The sequence below is a fragment of the Bombus flavifrons genome, chromosome 13 (assembly GCF_040668555.2).
Source record: "Bombus flavifrons isolate JBK064 chromosome 13, iyBomFlav1_principal, whole genome shotgun sequence".
NCBI classification, from domain to species: Eukaryota; Metazoa; Arthropoda; class Insecta; order Hymenoptera; family Apidae; genus Bombus; species Bombus flavifrons.
Genome location: NC_138454.1, coordinates 11,071,662 through 11,092,539, shown reverse-complemented (window position 1 = coordinate 11,092,539; position 20,878 = coordinate 11,071,662). Strand labels below are relative to the sequence as shown.

Below are 20,878 nucleotides of genomic sequence, written 5' to 3'. Positions count from 1 at the left end.
ATGTTTCGTAAATGGAAGTCAATCAGAAAAATCTCAATGAAAATTTAAATCGTAAAACCTCAAAATACCAAAGCAACTTCACCGGTATTACAGGCTTTACCAACTTAATTTCATTCAACGCCGTGAATATCCTAACAGTTTCCTAGTGAATCGAAGAGCCGTGATATCCCATCAAGATTTCGATCGATAATCCAGCAGGTTTTAAAGGTAATTTCGCGTTATATAGCGCCACTCGATTACCACGTTTTCAATGCTCGTATAATTATCCGAATGGTATAAAAGGTCGAACGATTTTAACGACTTAGAAGACTAGGTACGTCGCATTGATATCACTTACTACAGATAATATTCCAACAATAAAGATTATTTTTCTTCCTGAAAATTTTGTACAGCACACACTCGCAAACATCGCTTAATTTATCTATTTACTTCAAAGGGGCAAAATAAGTTCATATTAATTCTCTTCCAATCATTAATATTTAATTGATGCATCGAATACCAGTATACCCTTAAATTAGATAAATGATCGTTCGATTCCAGCAGCTGTTCTTCGCAATACAGAAACGTCAACAAAAACGTGACAATGAAAGAAACCGGATAATTGCAAAACAATATCGTTCCAAAATTAAATTGCATCGTCGAATAGACGCGTATAACTGTACCAGAGACGAGACAATGTTTCTCGCAGAGATACTTTTTCCAAGAGAATGTGAAAGTGTTAACGAGAAGAATCAGAGTTAAGTAAGCGGCGAAGTCAAATAAACGAGCAAGGGAGCCACGTTATCCGTTTCCCTGGTTCAACGTTCGACTTTTCCATCATGCAGTGGAACGCCGCGTCGCGCCGCGTATTATGCTCGTGAAGCCTTCATTAAATCACTTTTTTCCCCCGAGGAGAATCTCCCCTGCAATTTCCGCGCGAGTCGCCTCTCGCGTCTACTTTCACGATCAAAGGGCAATTTTCATACAGGCGAAAGAAACCTAATCGGCGGGAAAGTGTTTGGTAACCGACCACGCATCGAGATGAATCAGCCACGGGTGCATACATACATACATACCTACATACATATATATACTGCGTTAAAAAATCGAACGCTACGAATAGCAGTCAGACTGCACGCAGCCGTATAATAATACCTTTGAGTCATTGCTATCCTGTAGCGATGGCACTGCGTGATTTGACATTCTAACGAAGAAAAGCCATATCGAACATCTCGTAGCATTTAAGAAAAAAATTGTATTCCTCATCGATAGAATTAATTGTCGGACCTGTGCCGATCAACTCTGTATGTCCTAAAGGTACTTAGTGATACCATCTTTATTACAATGCCGGTACAAATTGAATAGTATACATATGTTTAGAACCTTGATGTTATTTACGCGTACGTGCTATTTCTCTTAAATTTTATATATAGACCTATACGGATAATGTAGAGCATACGGTTGTAAAGAACATTTACACTCAATGCATATGTTGTTAGCAGAATCTTGAAGTATTTGGAATTGCTATACTATCGAATCTTTTATCGCTTGTACGGAACGCAATCAGGTGGTATCGCTCATCTCCATGGAGCCTTAGTCAGGTCTCGACTTAACCACGATCATCTTTGTTTCCGTGGACCCATAATTATTAGCCACAACTCTTCTGCTACCAACGAACTGATTTCGATTTTCTTCTTGGCCGTCGATAACTCCAAAACTCCAAACCTGTTGATTATTGCGCTACGTTTGAGACTATGTAATTACGAATACCTGTCACGAGACTTCTTTTTCTCGCGAGCAAGAAAGAAAGATGCTGCGGATCGGGGATCGTCGTTGATCGATAAATCATGGCACGCACAGCGACGAAACCATATATCAAGCTCGAAGTAATCGTTCATCGCGTGGAAGATGGTCTTATTCGCAAACAATTATCCGACATAATCTTCGGCCACGAGTCAACGAGCGTCGATAATAATTACGGAGTAGCATATCAGTATGAACCACATAATCGTAACTATACGACAACCTTCGGTAGATCATGTACGATTATGATAAGAATAATTTATAACGTATCGCGTTATGGTAAAAAAGAAGTAGTTTGAAATGAAACTAAAATGAATATAAGAATCGAATATCGACACTCATAAACAAGATTTAATTAAGATGTAATTTTTGCAGGAAAAATGTAACGATCAAGCATTGGTATTTCTATAAAAATGATTCGTATGGAAAATATCATTTATCTTTTCTATGAAATAATACGTTCTAGTTTTTTTCCGATTTAGGTACAGGTTTCAGCCCTCAAACAATTTCCAGTCTTTCCATTCTCCTCTATATCGTGAACAATACAACGCTTCCGTTCCAAAACAGCGCATCGAATAGTATCGATGTTTGAAATCACTTGATCGTAAAAGCGGCGACAGTTACGCTTCTACCAACTTCGGCCGTTAGTGTTGCAAACTGTGCGGAATCCAGAGCATCCTTGTGTCCCCAATTTGTCGTCGTCCTTTCAACGCTAAATTTAAATTCCATCACGAACGAGAAAAAGATTCTAAAGCCGCGACGCTGTAAATTACTTTGGCCTAAACAAATTTGTTAAGGTATAGAGAGGATTGGGAAATACAAATAGTTTACTTTATTTCGCACACAACAGCTATACATATATATTACACTCTGAAGACCTCGATAACCTTCTTGCACGCACGCTCGTTGTCAACCGACTCCTCTAGATTCTTCCAACAGCTTCCAATCGTCTTTTGTCTCAACCGAGACCTGGACACCCTCTGACGCTTACACACATATTCACATGTACAGTGTAAATGTATCATGTACCTTACAAAATTTTCCAAAGCTGCTCGAATATTCTATTTCTTTTCGAGTAAAGTATTCGCAACTTGGAGCTTGTTACAAACAAGCTATTCGATTGTTCCATTTCGAATCGTAAGATACAAGGAATCTATATCGTATGTTCTACACTATAATAAAAATCTTTAGAACGATGAATAACGCGACTGAATCATTTTCTCGTTGTATGTTTTCTCTTTCTTATCGTATTTTCTCTACTATACGTATATTTTTCTTCGTGCATTTTGACGTTTGCGTTATTAGACCTTTCATTGTGTTATTCCTTGTTCCTATGCCTTCCATAAATTCTTCTGGTATGTGTGCAAATCGTCGAGGTACGATAAAAAATAGTTCTCTTTCTTAGGTGTTCTTAGCGGCATCAAAGTGGTGTAAAGGCTAACCGCTACCCGCTACTCTACTCTGCGAAAGCTGTCAGTCGTAAAAAGCAGAGAAACGGAAGGCTGTAAAGGAAAGGACGAGGTTCGATGGGTTTCATCATCGAACTTTTTATCGGTCCATAAAAGAAAATCGGTACATCTTGCAAACAAGTGTGAGCGACACAGCAGGGTATTCGAGTGAAAATATTACGATTTATGGAGAAAAGTTTGTATCCAATTTGGCTTTGATCGATGAACACGAAACTTCTTTCACTGGACAATGTGTACATCTTATTTAACGTTTGTTTATTTATTTCGTGTTTTATTATCAGCGGAACAAAGAAGTTTTCTTATTTTTCTACATTTAATAGTTCTTAGAGCCTCAAATCTTTAAGATTCGTTACTTTAAATGTATACGAGATCTATTAAAAAAACGTTAGCGCTTAAATTAATAAAAAAATGTTTGTCCACTCGAGATATACAATTTCGATATGCTTGGTATATGTGAAAGAAACGAGCGAGGATTTCCAGGTGATTGGTGGAAATTCTATCGATGAAGAACGCGAGCAAACCATTTGCCTAACAATAGTAAGCAAAATGACAAACCCCGACAACCATACTCGCGAGCAGCGTCTACAAGAACGAAACTCTATTCCACAATTCAATTTGTCAGAAATTTACTTCATTGTCGCTATCAAACTGCATACAATTCTCATAGAATCTCGTAGAATCGTTTTCAATTACCGTATCACTCGCGCCATCACTGGTCTATCGATTGCTGGAACTAGAAAGGAGATTTCTCTGGAGAAACCAAGTAGCCAGCGTTCCTCTGCCAGAAGAATCTCTGCACGTTCACGTTATGTGCTTGCATCGCACGACACGCAGCTTCGCGTTCCACGGTAGCCCTGGTTCACACGTTCGCGAGTTTCCCTTGAAAGTTTTCGGCGGAGAACGTAAGTCGCGCTCGCGTAATTTAGCGAACTTCACCGCGGCAACTTTCGTGCTAACGCTCAGGAATCAGAGGAATCCGGAGACGCGCGGCGACTTAATTAAATTCGATAAAATGTCCTGGGCACGAGAACAGGACGGACGAGTGTGAGAGGCGAAGCGAGCAGCGAGCGCAGGCCGCTCGTAAAGCGTGAATTACGACGCCCTGTAAAACGACTCGACTTACGTGTCGATGGAGGGAAAAGGAGCAGCGTTGACACACGGGGGCTCGTTTTTATTTCACTCCACCCCTGCACCTACGATTAATTTCTTTACTTTTTCTCCTTTTCTCTCGTTCCTTCCTTCATCTTCTCGTCGTGTTCTCTGTTTCGCGTAACACGTGCCGTTTTATGGCTCGTGCTTCTTCGATACTATCCACCATAGCGATTACGAAATCCTTGCGTCACGCTTATAAATATATACTTGTATAAATATCGAGCGCGTGCGTGCCGAAAATGCTTGGATCTCGAGAAAGATGTGGGTGTGTGCGTGTACCGGTAGCGCGCACACGTCGTAACTCATAAGGGAGATTAATGTCTCCGGCGGAACTGGAGAACTGTAAAGCTTCGCTACAGAAACTGTTCCGTTACTGTACGAAAGCTGTTACTCGGCAGAGGAAACTGAGTCGAGGATCGTGATGCGACTGTAGAACGTCGTAAAGAGCAGCTTTGAGTATTCAGCCTGACCGCCTTTTGCCGTTTCTACGGGAAATTCGGCCTTTCTTTATTGATAACCCTGCGTGAATAGGGGAAATCGTTTCCGAATACGCTTCTCGTGAATAAAGCGGCCAACGGGGGATAATAGACGGATGTTTTTATCCCGCTATTCCACGTTTTTTCTCTTTTTTCTTTTTTAGTTTTCCTCTTTCTTCGCATCCCTTTATTGGTCCCTGGTGTAGGGGCTCGTGTTGTTTCGAAGTTTATATACGCGCGTGAACTGTATGGATTATACGAAAGAATATTCATATAAAAAATATCGATGATAGTTTCACAATCTTATCGATCCTTTGTTTCCTGCAGTGAAATATTTGTTGAATCTTTTTTTCTTGTCATTCGCGTTGTTTAGATGTACGTACCTTCCAACCGATAAGACCGAAATAATAAATAATAATACGAATAGAGACACAGAAAATTGAGATTTGTTCTATCCGCTGATGACGAAAAATGTTTTATTCGGAACTATGAGACAGTAAACCCATCGAAAAAATTTTGTTTGCAGAGAGCAGTGCACTGTACGCACAACATACAAAGATAACTTAAAGAGCACTTTCCAAAAGATGTAACTAAGCAACTCACGCGTCTTTTAGCCACGAAATTTGGTAAATATAATAGGCTATAATTTGTACGATGCACCAGATTCTTGTTAAACACCACAATCAGTGAATCTCGTTAGATGTGCACATGCGACTGGAACGTTTCGTTATTTGTTCCATTTGCTCCTCTATGTTGTACATGGAATAACGGCTCGGTTGCGTTTCAAATGTTACCAATATAGCTAATGCCCGGAATTATGTGCCGTCCGGCATTAGGGGAACTCCCCTGTGTTTAATATTTTTCTAGTATATTACATACACATATGTAGGAGTAGTTGGCATAATATTTGGAAAGGAGGTTGTAGTATCAATCTTACTCTTTTCAATTAATATATTTCAATTAATCATCTTTTGATTATTTGGTTGATGAAAATAATATAACGCGGTGTTATTAGCCTGATAGAAAATTAATTGGAAATAAAGTTATTATTGATTCAATCATTTATATTGAAGCAACACTTACACTAATTAGTGGATAATAACGGGTGGAAAGCAATTAAATCCTGTATCATGTTGTAACATATTATTTATTAAAGCACATATAATTGGTCATTAAATACTTGAACAATTTTGTATTAAACACTGGTATTACAAACGTTCAAATTTATTAATTTTACGTAAAATAATTCACAGATGTTTAATGTTAGCAAGGGCTAAATATTTATAACTACAGCAGTGAAATTAATTAAATTATCCGATGCTCTAAAAGCCTCAACATATATATATGTTGACCTCATAAAATTTCTGATATTTGATTTATTTTCTCGATCTATTCAGAGTTTTAGAAAAATTTCTTTGACATAACATTCTCTGTGATAGGTATGGAATATTATCAACATATAAAGTCATTTAACGATCTCACTTGAAATTAATCAGAATGTACGGCGAACTTGTCTTTTGGAAACGTAATTTACTTCAACGAGATACCGGATGGGTTTCTCAAGATTTCCCTGTAAAAAAGGAATAATTTCTACTTCTCCTCTGGAACTGAAAGGGACGAGGATACCGGTGCACGTACCTCTAGTCGTGATCCTAAAAGAATTTGCAATGCAGCCTGGTGGTGGCCGCACGTTTCAAAGTATTTCCTAACTTTAAAGCAGCACCGATAATTAGGTAGACGGTACTTCTCGAATCGATTGTAAAAGAGAAAAACACGCGACCTGGTAGTCACAGCTCGCTGATAAATCGGCTTTGCGTAGTTAGTAAAGTAAATCGGAGATATACATAATCTCATTTCTGGGTGGGGATCGTCAAAGGGAATCCATAAAATCGCGACAACTGCGTCCGCATAGGGTGTCCCTGAAGTTCACCAGATATTCCAGCCAGAAATTCATGGAAAGTAACTATACGTGAATCCCCTAACTTAAGTTGAATAATTCGTTCCAAATACAAATACTCGGAAAATCTAAATATTCTATAGAATTAAGAAAAAAAAGCGAAGCTGCGTTTTCAATACATTTCGTAACAGCAATGTTTACAAAAATATAGCAAGTCCTTGATAAACCGAATAAATTTCTTATTAAATCAGACACTTATAGAAACATCAACATACACGAACGAATAACCCGGCGTATAAATAAACGGTACGTACGAAACCTCTAAAAAAAAAAGGGAACCATAACGCTTGCCGCAACACGGTATCCCAAAAGGACTGAAAACGATCTTTGTTATTAGCGGAATTAAAGAGAAAAAATAAGATCGGTAACTGGGAGAAACGATATCCACCGTACAGAGGAGTTAATAGAACTGAGAGAACAGGGCGGGCGATTAAAAGTGGTTCCATAACAAATGAAACATTCACGATTGAAATTTACGGGGGTTGCGGGTAAGCTCGCAAGCACAGCTTTATTTACGCGAGCCGGCGCCTACTTTGCTCCACGGTAATTACTACGGCAATTACATCGCGATTTACAGTAATTACAAGTTTTACTGGCTGAGCGGAACCCGAATGTGCCGGTCGCGGCACTCTATCCCGAGCGGGGCCACCTTTTGCTATAAAAAGCTCCGGTGGAGCACCGGTAAAAACCATTAATCTACCTACTACATTGCGGTCTACAATACATCTGGACTTAACAGAGAAGTCGTCTCCGCTGCCAGGGGAATTTTTCTTCGACAGACCAGCACCATTTTAATAGTCTCCCTTCATTTCTCCGCTACAAAGGAGGACATTAAGAAACTGGCCAAGAACGCCACATTTTCTCGTGTTTTTCTTTTTCCTCGTGTAATTTGTTTCATCGGTGTTTATTCGTTTGAAAGGGATTTCGATTGCTTGGAAGTCGGATGACAAATACGATTATTCAAAGAGAGACGACACTCTTTGTATCTTTACTCGCTTATTGATGAAAAGGTACATCTATGTGACTTTTCATCTTCTCAGGGTCTTTTTCTTCGAGTGCATCCTTTCCGAATTTTATTGTTAAAGTAAATCGAGTAGTATTTTGTCACAATAAAGTACAAGTTTTAAGTATATAATTACCGAAATATTAAATACGCTTCAGATTTCTGAATAGGTACATCAATGTGAAACACTATTTATGCTCTTACGTGTTATTCGGCTTGTTTCTGCATCCTGGAATTTTAGAAGAATGCACTAACAAGTAGTGAGAATTTCGACCAAATCATAAAGATAGAATAACATCGAATGTACGTATTTAATTGACATATATGAACATACACGATGCATGTATAAATTTATCGAAATTAATAAAACCGAAGCATCGTATCTAATTAATTCATGCAACGTTGCATGTATGTCATTCAACTTATTGTGACACGAGAAACTGTTACCAACACCATTAAAATGCTTTAACATAAATTCTCGATTCATTAGGTACTTATGGACAGAGCCGACGTTTTCGAGTCACGGCCGCGTTCGAATATTACAATAATTTTGATTGGTGGGCGTCATATAGTTACCCATATGCGTCATTGCCAGATATTTTCCACATCCACCGTCGCTTATTTGGCATCGTTCGAACGCGTGCTCGGCAAACCATGGCTTATTAGCATCAATAATTTGACAGCATTTAATAAACAATCAGCCAATCTAGTGTCATCTGTCGGACGAATCTAGTTAAACGATTTAGCCGATAGTAAATTGCACTGTGACATAACATTCTGAATAATTAATAACAGTCCTCTTTCGGACGAGTACGTTCAGTTTTATTTTCTCCACCCTCTACATGTTGTGTCTCTATTTTATAAAGAAGATAGCGCTATTTATGTAATCGAATAGGAAAAAAATTCTTCTTCCAGATAATTAGATTTGCTTGCAAAAAGCATCGTAACATTTGAATCTTTCGTTTCAATGTAGAAATAATTGTTAATTCATATTATGTTCACGAAGAGAAAGTTAATCAAATATTATCTGTAACAAAAAATTAAGAAACAATCGCAGACCGTTTGATCGTCAGAATCGTCAAGTTCGTCAATGTCGTGTTACAAAATTTCAAGTACATTCTACTACTAATTCGATAACGTTAATCCCTTACAAAGAGGGAAAATGTACGTGGAACCAAGAACAAATTACTCTTGTTATTACTTTACGACTACGAACCTCGACATTTTCACCCTTTCCTGTTAACGCTATTCCTTTACAGTCGTATTTATGCCGTGGCAAAGATAACGAACGATACTCGAACGGCGCTCAGCTAGTTTATCTGAATAGCTTTGCTTCGTTCCGCCACTATCGTAAAACGGTCCTATATGCTGAATAACGACTCAAGGAAATAATTAACGCAGAAACAAGATCTATCACCGTATAAATCTGGATTACACGCGACGGTGGAGACGACTAGGGCTTAAGAATCTTTTGACATTTTCAATCGACGATTCCCAAGGGTAGGCCAAGTCTTAATTACCTCGACACGAGACAATTTGTCTTAGCTCCAACTTTACAATGGGATCGAGGAATATAGTCCCGTTATCGACGAACTGTAGATTATTAAATTACCAAGGTATCGACCATTATCATCCTCAGGGTTATCCTCAAGATCGTCGAAGTTTATAATTGCAGTGGTGATTCTTATACATTTATGGGAAATTTAAAGCGCGAATATGTATAAAATATGCAGAGTGCAATAGTCGTTATAACATTTAGTAAGTGAAACGAATTTATGCCTAAACTTTATTTATCATCTATCATAGGTAGTTTCCATTGTAACAAGTACACGTTAATTAATTTTCTACATAAGCAATTCCGATTAAATTGTTCGAAATGAACAAACGTTCACACATTCTCACGATAGAATGCATGTTGACAGCTAAAAATTCACAAAACAGGAGTAAAAATTCTTTGCGCCATTGACATACGGCCTCTTTATCTACGTTTGAATTATGCGAAAGATTGTTTCGTGCGTCGATAAATTGTCAAAAGATTTCACGCTGAAAAGGAACGTGCTTCTTACGATACGCGCAACCAAGAAGCAGAGGAGGGAGGAAGGAGATCGCGAAAGGATTCGCGGCATGCCAGAATAATAACGTTATATTTCATTTTGCCGATGGCGAGCAACGAATGAAAACGTCGGGCAAAAATAAGGCCAGTTAAATTTACGCGTTCGATAAAAAAGAAAATAAACGCGGCTGGTATCTTGGACACGCTCGCCCGAAGGCGATCATCCTCGAGATTCAAAACCCTCTCGCGCATTCGTGGAAACGGAAAGATTACTTATTTACGGGGGTCTGGCAACGCGCAGCAGCTGCCAGGGGATGGAAGAAGACGGCAGCCTTATGTTGCGTTTGATGTTACCTCGAATTGGCTAGTTAAGAAGCAAACCCGTTGATGGATTCGTTTTCCGCGTAGAAAGGTTATTTATGAACCGCACGAGTCGAGGCATCGATCCGTACCGGGAACGACGTGGGGGTTCGAGGATTCTTCGGCAACAGAAACGAATTACGATGCACGCTACACGCATATCTGCCCAATTGCTAAACTAGACGGCTACTAGAATTTCGATTGAAACAAGTTCGAAATATTCTCCTATTCGATCATGATAATTGACGCTTTTGTCAACGTCAACGACGCTAAAGGGTACTATTCGCTTGTCAGTCCAATCGATTAGACTATGAAACGTTACTAAGGTGGAAATTTGGCAGAACAGTATCAACGATTCGGTATTTTTATCTTCTGATTATCGTAGATCGGTGAATTCGAATATGTATGGCACATCGAATCTTTGCACCATAGGATGAATCTACGTCGAGTCGTTCCTTAAGTTGGTCTTGCTTTGTTTTGGATTTATTACTATTTATCTACAAACTCAACTTAATATGAAAAGTTTCAACTTCGTCTACTAAAACTTTTCAATATAACCGATATTCATAAAAATACTCGGTGGAAACGCGTAACGTACCTCACCCTATATAACAAATTACCTATAGAGCTATCTTCCTTTTGAAATCATTCAGATATAAAGAAAAATAGAGAACAATCAGTGAACTAACGAACTACCCAACAAAATTGCGAATTTCCACGGTAAATACACTTTCAGTTGCTAAACTTTCGCAAAAGTAATTAAAATCAGTCGACCCTAGCCAGAGGTTGGAGAAGTTACGTTGGCCGATAGTCGATACTTGATCGACCGGACGCAAGAGCGGCGATCGAAACGAGTACAATTATTAAAATCTTACCACGACTCACGTAACGCGGACTTGCATAACGATGCAAATTGTTCGTCTGGAGTTCGCTAAACGCCATAAAAAAAATGGTAGATGTACCGGCTCACGGTTCCTACGTTAATATTCGTCGTATAACGATAGGAGACGAAGGAGAAGAAACGACTCAGTCATCATTGCTCCCCATTTTTCGACGTTTCATGAGCTTGTAACTGGTTAGAGGCTTCTTCCTTCCAGATCAAGATGTCAAGAAAATGTATGGTTACGCCTAGCCGTGAAATTTAGCCAGCATTTTTCTTGTGGTAAATGAAATTGTTCCAGTATAACCGAGCCTGGTGCTTTTGTCACTGTGGACGTTTTCGTAGTCTGTGTTTGCCGAAAAATAAAGTTCGCGATAAGTTCGTCGGATTGTGACTGCGCCTGTTATATAACACGTTGCGTGAAACTTTTCTTCGTTAGAATTTTAGTTTACAAATGTTGGTCGGATGACCGGCGTTGGTGGAAGATTTGAACTTTTATAATTCAGTCAAATTTGTAAAATTAGAACTACATTTACGAATCACGGACTACAAAATTAACGTAGACAGAATCTTTTTTAATTGTCATAGGACGAGCATATCGGAAATTGATGATCTACAGTGGCTACAAAAAGTATTTGTACACCACTGTATTCATCATGGTATTTACATACGGATTAATTAGGTGTAGGTATATCAAATTTCGTATCATTTAATGATATTTATGTACTATACTATATTATTATTATTATTCGCCAACTATACGAAGACCTAAACGAAATGATCTTCGGCATGATCTCTAAGTGCCTGAACTAGCCATTTTCCTTCGAACAGCAAAGTTAAATTTGATAACAGAATTTACGAATCTTACAATGCGGGCAATTCAACATAGAAACTTACTCGGCCAATGATATTCAGTCGGAACTGCCGGACCAACTTTCTAACGGTTCATCTCGGGACACTCATCCACTATCTATCCTCCACCCACGATTTCCTGACTTTCGCGGTTATGTTTCCAAACTTGTAGAGAAGCATCAGCGTCGTGTGACCCAAGATGGAAGTCCACGTGACAGTGAGCTATTACGATTGTTTTGTGGAACAAGTGGGTAGGAGAGTGTCATTGATCGATGAGATTGTCCGACCATTGGTCCTCGAAAATGTTCCACGCAATCGTTGATTTTCAACTGACAAGGATGGCAAACGCGTCAGTGAAGAAGGAAAATAAGGAGTGGTATTCGTGATACGTATGTCACCGTGTAGCTCGTTAAAACGCGATAACTCCATCCACATGTAAATCTAATCGGGTAGACAAGGCGATGAGGACATCAAACCCCCGTTAACCGCAGCTTGCATCGTCAACCAGCAAGACGACTTGGCCGCCTTAAGCTCGGTCGGAAAGCCACGACCTTAACCGTCAGCGCGTACGTCACCGCAGAATTCTCATGTAATGAGACCTAATCCCGAAGGATGTCTTCGTAGTTTGCGTACACCACCTTGGTTCTGCTTCTCCCGGGCGCTTTCTATTACCTGGTAAAACTACGCTATCCACCTACCAAACGAATGTGGTTAATTATTCTCCTGGTGGATGTGCGATAATGGTTCATACTTGAGATGGCTCGCTGGTTTTGATAGTAGAATCGAGAATTAATATCATTTTTAAGAAACTCTTTCGGCCGTTGTTAATACCGCATATATGGTGGATACTTTTTTGTTTCAAAATGCAGGATTAGATATTTTGAAATTTGACAGCTAGAGGAAGAGAATATTATGACGCACGCCGGATTACATTTGCGAGTTTTAGTAAGAACGGTAAGTTCTTTTCATTGTTTGGTCGTGAATGTGACGTAGGAAAAGTTTTGTCGCACTACGTTGTCCGTGACAGTCATTTGATTCGATACGAATCGCGCGTTCACATTTACGCAAGAGGAAAGAAAATTGTCGAGGTACATGGCAAATTGATAAAAGGAGATTAATTTAGTTTGATTAATGACGAGATTAGATATTTCGAGGCGTTGGTGTGTTCATTGATTTCGAAAGAAGTTCGCTCACACTTCTGAGCGTGATTGATGTTGCCTTGAAAAATGGTTACAATGTAGGTTCAGTTGCGAATAAATCGGTTAGCAAGTATCCCTGCGTATGATTAATTAAAGAGCAGATTTGAATCGAGTATAATTAATTATAAAATTTTACGAGACATGTCTCTGTTTGTGTTCCATTCTTTTCAAACTTTACAAACACCAATTTACATTAATACGAATATATGATATATATAATGCGTATTATATTGATAGGTATTGATGTTTAGACAAAGTATAGAATAGAAATAAATATTTACTGTTTCAATATCATTCAGCCAATTTTTATTTCAACACTTTTTGGATTGATTACATATATCGCTATAGTGAGGCGAGAGCAAAGTTCAAATTTTAATTTAAAGTACAAAGTTTCAAGACACTAAGACTAGAACATCATACGTCCAACAGTTTTATTTAATGTTTAAATTATATTATACAATATATGTGTAATCTTTCATAAATGAAATATATATTATATTCTATAAAGTATAATTTAAAGTCTTCTCGAAGTTTGGAACCTTTGTTGAATTAAACTTTAAATATAGTTTTACGTTCTTTTTAAGTATTATATCAAGTATTATATTACGAGGAAATATCTGTTAGTAACCGCTTAAACTTATAATTAATTTCATGTTAATTTAATTAAGGTTACAGTTAGCGAATTACTGTGAAAGGATACCGGAGGATAATAAAATTTCAAATTTAATCGTCTTTATCACTTTTAATCCAACTTTTATCCTATTATAGTACAATTAACTATAAATATTTCATCTTTTTTGCTTACAGTTCCAATGATTACTATCAGCGGGGTTGTGGGAAACAAAGTGCACCTTCCTTGTGATATTCGTTCCAACGACAACGACGAAGTCAGCATGGTACTCTGGTACAAAGAGGGTGCTAGTGAACCAATCTACAGGTGAGCCATTAAATCTTTTACTTGCATAACCAAAAATACGTAAATTCTACTAACACGAAAACCAACCCCCTTTCTCTTTGAGACAGAAAAAGGAAGGACATTGCTTGTTCGCTATTAGATATTTACGTAGTAATATTGCAAGTAATATTGCGATAATCTCAATTTATAAACAGCCAGAAAACACTGATGATCAGTGATAGAAAAGACACGACGGAACAGCTTGAATAACGAGAAAACACGATAGAAAACTAAATTTTCCCGTACTCCTATCAGCCAATAAAATCCACTGTAATCCCGAATCATTATTAAAAGCCCCGAATTCATCAGAAGCCTTTAAAAACCAGCCAACGGTTAGAAGGATATCGCGCGAGGCTATGCGACGTCTAAAATTCTCTTGAAACCCGATAATCCGGGAATATAAATTGCCTAGAAGAAATAAAACGGGGAGCACTGCGGGCGTGGTCGTAGGGATGGAGAAGGGACGGTCCAGAAATTCCTCGCGTTATTTTCCACGGTGAACTTCATTTGCTTGCCGACTCGCTATTTCGCTTCCGCGACCCGTGAAATTTTGCATATAGAATGGTGCTTGGCCCGCAAACCTTCGAAGCTCGTCGCTTTCGCGAAGAAGCGCGACACTCTCTATCATAGGGTGGGGGCATGTGGTCGTGGGGGTAGTCGACGTTGCTGCCCGTCGGGTCATATTTAAGAAATGTAATAAGGTGTAAGATATGTGCGGTGGTGGCGATGCATCGTCTCGAGCTTTTCCACCGTTTTCTTCTCTTCCATCCCTAGCAGAAGCGATGTAGGGGTTGAATCGGATGGTTGGAGGCATAGGTCGTTGCCTGTTGTAAAGTCAGTTTAATCCTCGCCGCTAGAGAGGGAACTTTAAATTTAGAGGCAGACAGACACCCCTTGTATCCTCTCGACGAGCTTTTCTTCCTGTCCTCCCCGCGTACCCTTTTCCGGCTGAGGCAGTAAAATATTTATTACGAGACGTGCCGGCTCGCTTATCATACGTGCGCCAGACTGTTAAAGACACGAAATGGCGAATATCGTTTCTTCGGTTTTCACTTGTTTTCCTCGAGTTATCGCGCACCCTCTCTTCAACGGTGCGATGTAAAAGCGATGGTAAGCTTTTCATCAGAGTTTTTATAAACGAATTGACAATTCGATTTTTTAACTCGGAAAGAAATTATTTTGAGGAATAATTACAATTTAAATCAATTTGAAATTGGTAACGGAACTTTCTCAATGGATTTAACGACAATTGTACGTGTATTTAAATCCCTAAAATGTTTCTTTTTTTTTTATTTTCAAGAACGTAAAAAGTATATCAAAAGGAAAAGAAAAAGGGAAAAAGACTAGGTTTTGTAAAGATGTGGTATGAAACGAAGCGTATCGAATGTTCACTTTTTAAAAATTGCATTTTTTATTATTACATTTTATCTGTTCTGTTTCAATTGCTATAGAGAGAAATTCAGTGATATATAGAAAGTTTTGTTTTTGAAATAACATGTAAGCCGGGTGTCCGTATCGGAATTATACGATTTTATGAGTAGCTCGTAAATTCTTAACAAAATCTGGTGCTATACGATGTTTTATTGCTAACATTCACGATCGGTTTATACCAATTCTACGAGGTATAAAAATAGTGCGTGTATTTTACGTACAAAAGTGCACATTTTAGATGCGTAAAACGTGAAAGCTACCTCTAAGTTATCATATCATAGGTATATTATCGAGTGTCTCGTCTATTGCAAGGATACGTTAAAAATCCCATACCGCTCCAAAAGAAATCCGTCAAACTTCTAAGTTTTGAAGAATTTTAAACTTCATCTATTTATTATCTTCTATAGACTTTGTAGACTATCTAACATATATTTTTATAACTTCAAGTAAAGTTATTTCTTTATAATCTTACACATAGTATATTTACGAAGAAACCGCAAAATTGAAATTATTATTTGTCAAACATACGAATTTGTTCACTATACAACGTAATCGTTTATAAGCGGTTGTAAATTATTTGCTAATTAATTATGCGAAATATCTAAATATTTAGCATATAAATACAGCAGAGTAGACTAATTATTTCATTTCACACATCAGAGGTGCTTTTAGTTCCAAATGTAGCGCAATAATTTGATTAATAATCCCCCTAATTATATTGTATAACCTTCTTTACAATTGGTCTTAGTCAGCGATAATCTGCCGTTAAATAATATACGCTAAATATGAATTAAGATAGCACATAGAAGCACACGACTCAAACTTTTCAATAGCAACGCAAATATCACGTTTTTTTCCGCACATAATTATAAAAAATAAAATTGAATTAATCTCTTCAATAACCGTTAAAATTCCAAATTTTGCCTAAAGCTTCGATAAAAATGAAATATCGATTGATATTTTTGGTTTTATCATGTTTCGCTTTATATTCGTCTTTTAATTTCTATTTTCTACTCCCTATAATAACAGAAATGATTATTTCCTTTACGATGTAAATCATTTACATCCTTTTCATATGGCTCGCATAATATTCTACACCTTGCTTATACTCTGTTTATCAATGTAGACGAAATTTATTCGTTCGTTCGTATAATACGAGAAATAATAACCTTTCAGATTTCTTTAATTAATGCGGCATAATGAAAACGTATGCTGTAAAGAGAAAGCGAATACCTCCTGTGATTATGACTAAGCACTGTTATACCTGATAAACAGGGGTAATTTTTTGACTAATCCAACGAAACGAAACGTCGCTCCGCCCTCGAGCAAACCCATGTCGGGAGATAAGCGCTGGCTTGTTTTATATGTAAATCTAGTTCTCTGTATGTCGCGTCGTAAAACTCCGACGAATTATGATATTATATTTGGAATCTCTTTTACGAGTTAACTTGACTGAGTTGTTAACGTTTTTAAATCTACCCTCTCACCCGTTTAAATCACCTCACCCGTGTTAACCCCGTCGCGTAGTTGCCGCTTAATCTCATTTGTAATCCTATTACACCGATTTATTCGGTCACTTGAATGTTTCACCCCGTCAGGACGTTTCGTTCATTCGATTCTCCCGATTACCGATTCATTTACTTCGTTTTCTTGGCTGACCTTATTTCTACGTTTTCTTCCTTCTTATTCTCCAGTTTCTACTGCTCCTCCACTCTACCGTATTTTCTTTAGACTCGGCCACCGTCAGCTTTTTATGAAATTTTCCGTAATATTTGTGAGATCTCCGAACAGCGTCCTGAATTGCTCTTAAGGGACATCGTCCCATCGAATTGAATCTGTCCAATTTCATTCGCTACTCCCCTTAGAAACCTTCTAAATCGCTTGCATTATACGAATGATCGTCCTGGTGTCGTTCTTTCGCCAAAGGGTTAATAGTTTACTATCGAAGCCGTAGGGAGACAAAAGATGAGAGCGTGTTCTGGCAAAAGACAGGGACAAAATAGTCGAACATGTTGCAACTTGCAACGTCTGAAGTCACTATTTTGTAGGTATTCGTTCAATAAGTAATTTCTTTAGAACGTATATAATGAAAATTACTAGAGTAATTATTATACCAAATTATATATTGTACAAGAATTCGTTCCGTGGCTTCGCGAATACGAACTTACTAATACAATGAATTTCGACTAAAATATTTATCTTATCGTATTTATCCTACTCATTTCGTTACGATTTCAAGGAGTTGAACATTTTTACTAAATGCTTCTCATTTAGCAACATTCTCTGATACCAAATTTACAAACTTAGAGCAAGGAGTCATAGACACGCCATCGATCGTTGCAAATAATCACGAAAGCGAAACTCGGCAAATCAAAGGGGAGCAACATGCTGCATACAGACCACGGGGGAGCAGTTCTTACGATAGTAAGATAGTTCGCCGTGCATTCACGAATGCAGGCGTCGAGTCTTGCTGCAATTCTCGAATCCAGCGCTTGTGATTTCCAATAAAAACGAGGGTTTTCGCCGCGGATCGTCTCGATTTCTATGCAACGCCGCGTTCAGGAACGTTCGATCGGCGATTCTTCTTTCGAAAATCTCCGCGAATCAGTCAGGTGATCGACGAGGCACGTGAGAGACCGGCGATCGATCCGAAGATTCAGCCAAGAGTCGGAAGACTGATAGCTAGGAATCGCTTTGCGGGGTTATCGCTCGTCGAAAGCCAATCGAACGAAGGAATGAACGCGTTATATCCAAGAATCGTTTCAGCCCCGATGGAAAACTGGTGATTTTCTGAAAGGAGACGAGGAATAGGGAATATGTAGAGACCCATATTATACATATGTATAGGTATATGTATGTGTGTGATGTGTTGCATCAGTGTGGAGAAGCCCTAAGGGCCGATGGTGCGGCGGCCTCAAGGCAAGCAACCATACGGACGTCCGGACGGCGGCAGCACGTCACGGAAGCGCTTTCCTCGTCTGTTGGAAGTGCGAAGTGGAAGAATTAAATCGTATTTCAACGTCAATGCCGCGGAAGCAGCCGGCAGAGTGGGATAGCTTTGGGAATATTCAGTCACGAGCGGAAATCCGAACTCCCGTGCAGTCGTGGAACGCAATTTAACTTTTAGTCGCTCGTGAGGAACCGTCGGTTTCCATGTTCCTCGGCCTCCTACCAATTCCCACTTCTTTCATTCTCGACCCTCCCTATCTCTCTCTCTCTCCCTCTTCACCTTCGTGATACCAGGTAAGAGAAACAGGTAGAGACGACGAGTGAAAGGAATAAGGCTTAACGTCTCGTTGTCTTTCGATCTTCCCGAAACTTCCGTCTGTCGTTCCACTCGCGGAATCATCTCCTTTCTCGCGGCTCCCTCGTCCTTGACTGTTTAATATGCAATCACGCATGGAGAATAGCTCCCCGGACGAGACTCGACGTATACGCCTACCTCTTTGTCCTGTCCGCATCCTAATTCCGTTATGCTTCTCCCGCTAAGATCCTTCACGGTACAGCGAAGAATCTTAAATCGTGACCGGACTTGGACGCTGGCCTCGATATCGGGATTACGTTATAAATAATAGGATTTTGTTCGGGTGTTTAAAGAAAAATACTTTTTACGATATTTGAGAAACGGAAAACATTGTGATTTAATCTACGTACGACTATCGTCCTTCCGAAAGGATCATTCGAAGATCTTATTATATTCTACGATCTTTGACGATATTCTTTGCAATAGGAAATAATCGCTCGAACAGTAGGTAAATAGTAGGTAAATTATAAACGAAAATTCTTCGACTAAAAATTCTGTTTCAAAATTTCTATTAAATTTGTATTTTTTTAGTTCTGTCGCTCTTTTAGCAGATCGATAATATATAACAAGAGAAGCTATACATTTGTCATCTGCGCTTTAGAAGACTTTACACTTACTTAATATTCATATGATTAAACTTCGAACATTACTAAGTTTCTCGAATGGAAGCTTTCCTTCCTGCTCAATTAGACTCGAGAGACACGATTATTCACTCCATAATCGTGTTACCAATGATTTCGAGATTCGTAGCTGGATCGAAGGCGGAATCGTCGAGGATTTCAGGAGCGATAAGCTCGCGCAAGCATGTTCTCAAGTTCGCACGTTACACCAAGTAAAGTCTACGACGCGAGACGACTCGAAGACCGTTGTCGGCTGTCGGATCTTCGAGATTACAAGTGCTTGTTGCATGAAAATTCTCGTCTCAATTTCATGGGATTTTAGTACTGACTCATATCCAGCAGAAACATTCTCGCGAAGAAATTCGTACTATTTGAAATCTTTTTCGTTACGATATGGGTCGTTTGATAAATCTTTCTTTCGCAGATTTTCAAAGAAAGTGGAAAACATATCGTAAGATTACATTAGTAATCGTGTTTTGTACAATTTCAAAAATTAGATCACAATGTAATAAGAAACAGTAAAGTTTCGTGGATGCTTGTCATTGCTACAAAGAACCGATGGTTTCAGCTTCGACGTCCGTGGTCGTCGACAGTTGAACAATGCTCGCCTGTGGTCGTCGCCGACGGCGCTAGGACCAAGAGCTTTTTTTATCACAGCATCGAATCCTGCTCACCTCAGCATCGATCGGTTGGAGACGAAAGACGAAGGGATCTATTGGTGTCGAGTGGACTTCAAGAATTCGCCGACGAGAAAGCAGAAGATGAATCTGACTGTTATAAGTGAGTAGTGCGCCTGTCATTTATCAGAAATTACGTGCAACGTCAGTAGCTGTTCCAATTCTCAAAAGTCTCAGCGAATATTTCGTACTGCAGTTAATACTGTAATCGTCGGGACTGTAATGCTATACATCTTCCTTCAGAAATATGGAAACATCTATCGACCTATACAACGTAACGTTCGTTAGTAAGAGAAAGAAAAGATATAAATGAAAAAAATGTAATTGTATTAATAATCCTGAAAGTATAGTAATTTAATAATCACATTCGATATATCATACAATATTAATCTCTCAATGCCAGTTGAATTCCAAACCAGAAAGGTAAGCTATCGTACTAACCACACGACATAACTATCGTCTTGATTAAGACATTTACTAAGTACACGATATCGTATCTCGTCGAATTCATTTTAGAAAATATTTCTAACGTATCACGGAACACCTTCATTTACGCTATTCATTGCACGAAATCGTTCGTATTTCTGGCAACGAGAAGAACAATTATATATCCAGTAGGAGAGATAAACGAACCATCCAAGGTTTGCGCAATTTACCGTTTCACGCTTGCACGAATTCCAGCAGGATTTGCTGGTTTTTAACCGTTCA

At 38.7% G+C, this 20,878-nt stretch overlaps 1 protein-coding gene across 3 annotated transcripts in view; it reads left to right on the top strand.

Moving 5' to 3' along the window:
- LOC138186508 (neural cell adhesion molecule 1) overlaps positions 1 to 20,878 on the top strand; it is a 209,646-nt gene that overhangs the window by 131,032 nt on the left and 57,736 nt on the right. For all 3 annotated transcript variants that reach the window (XM_069126454.1, XM_069126455.1, XM_069126453.1), the window contains 2 exons: positions 13,991 to 14,120; positions 20,062 to 20,273. In XM_069126454.1, coding sequence (XP_068982555.1) covers positions 13,996 to 14,120; positions 20,062 to 20,273 — 337 coding nt within the window. In that variant the 5' untranslated portion in view covers positions 13,991 to 13,995. The remainder of the gene's footprint in view (positions 1 to 13,990; positions 14,121 to 20,061; positions 20,274 to 20,878) is intronic.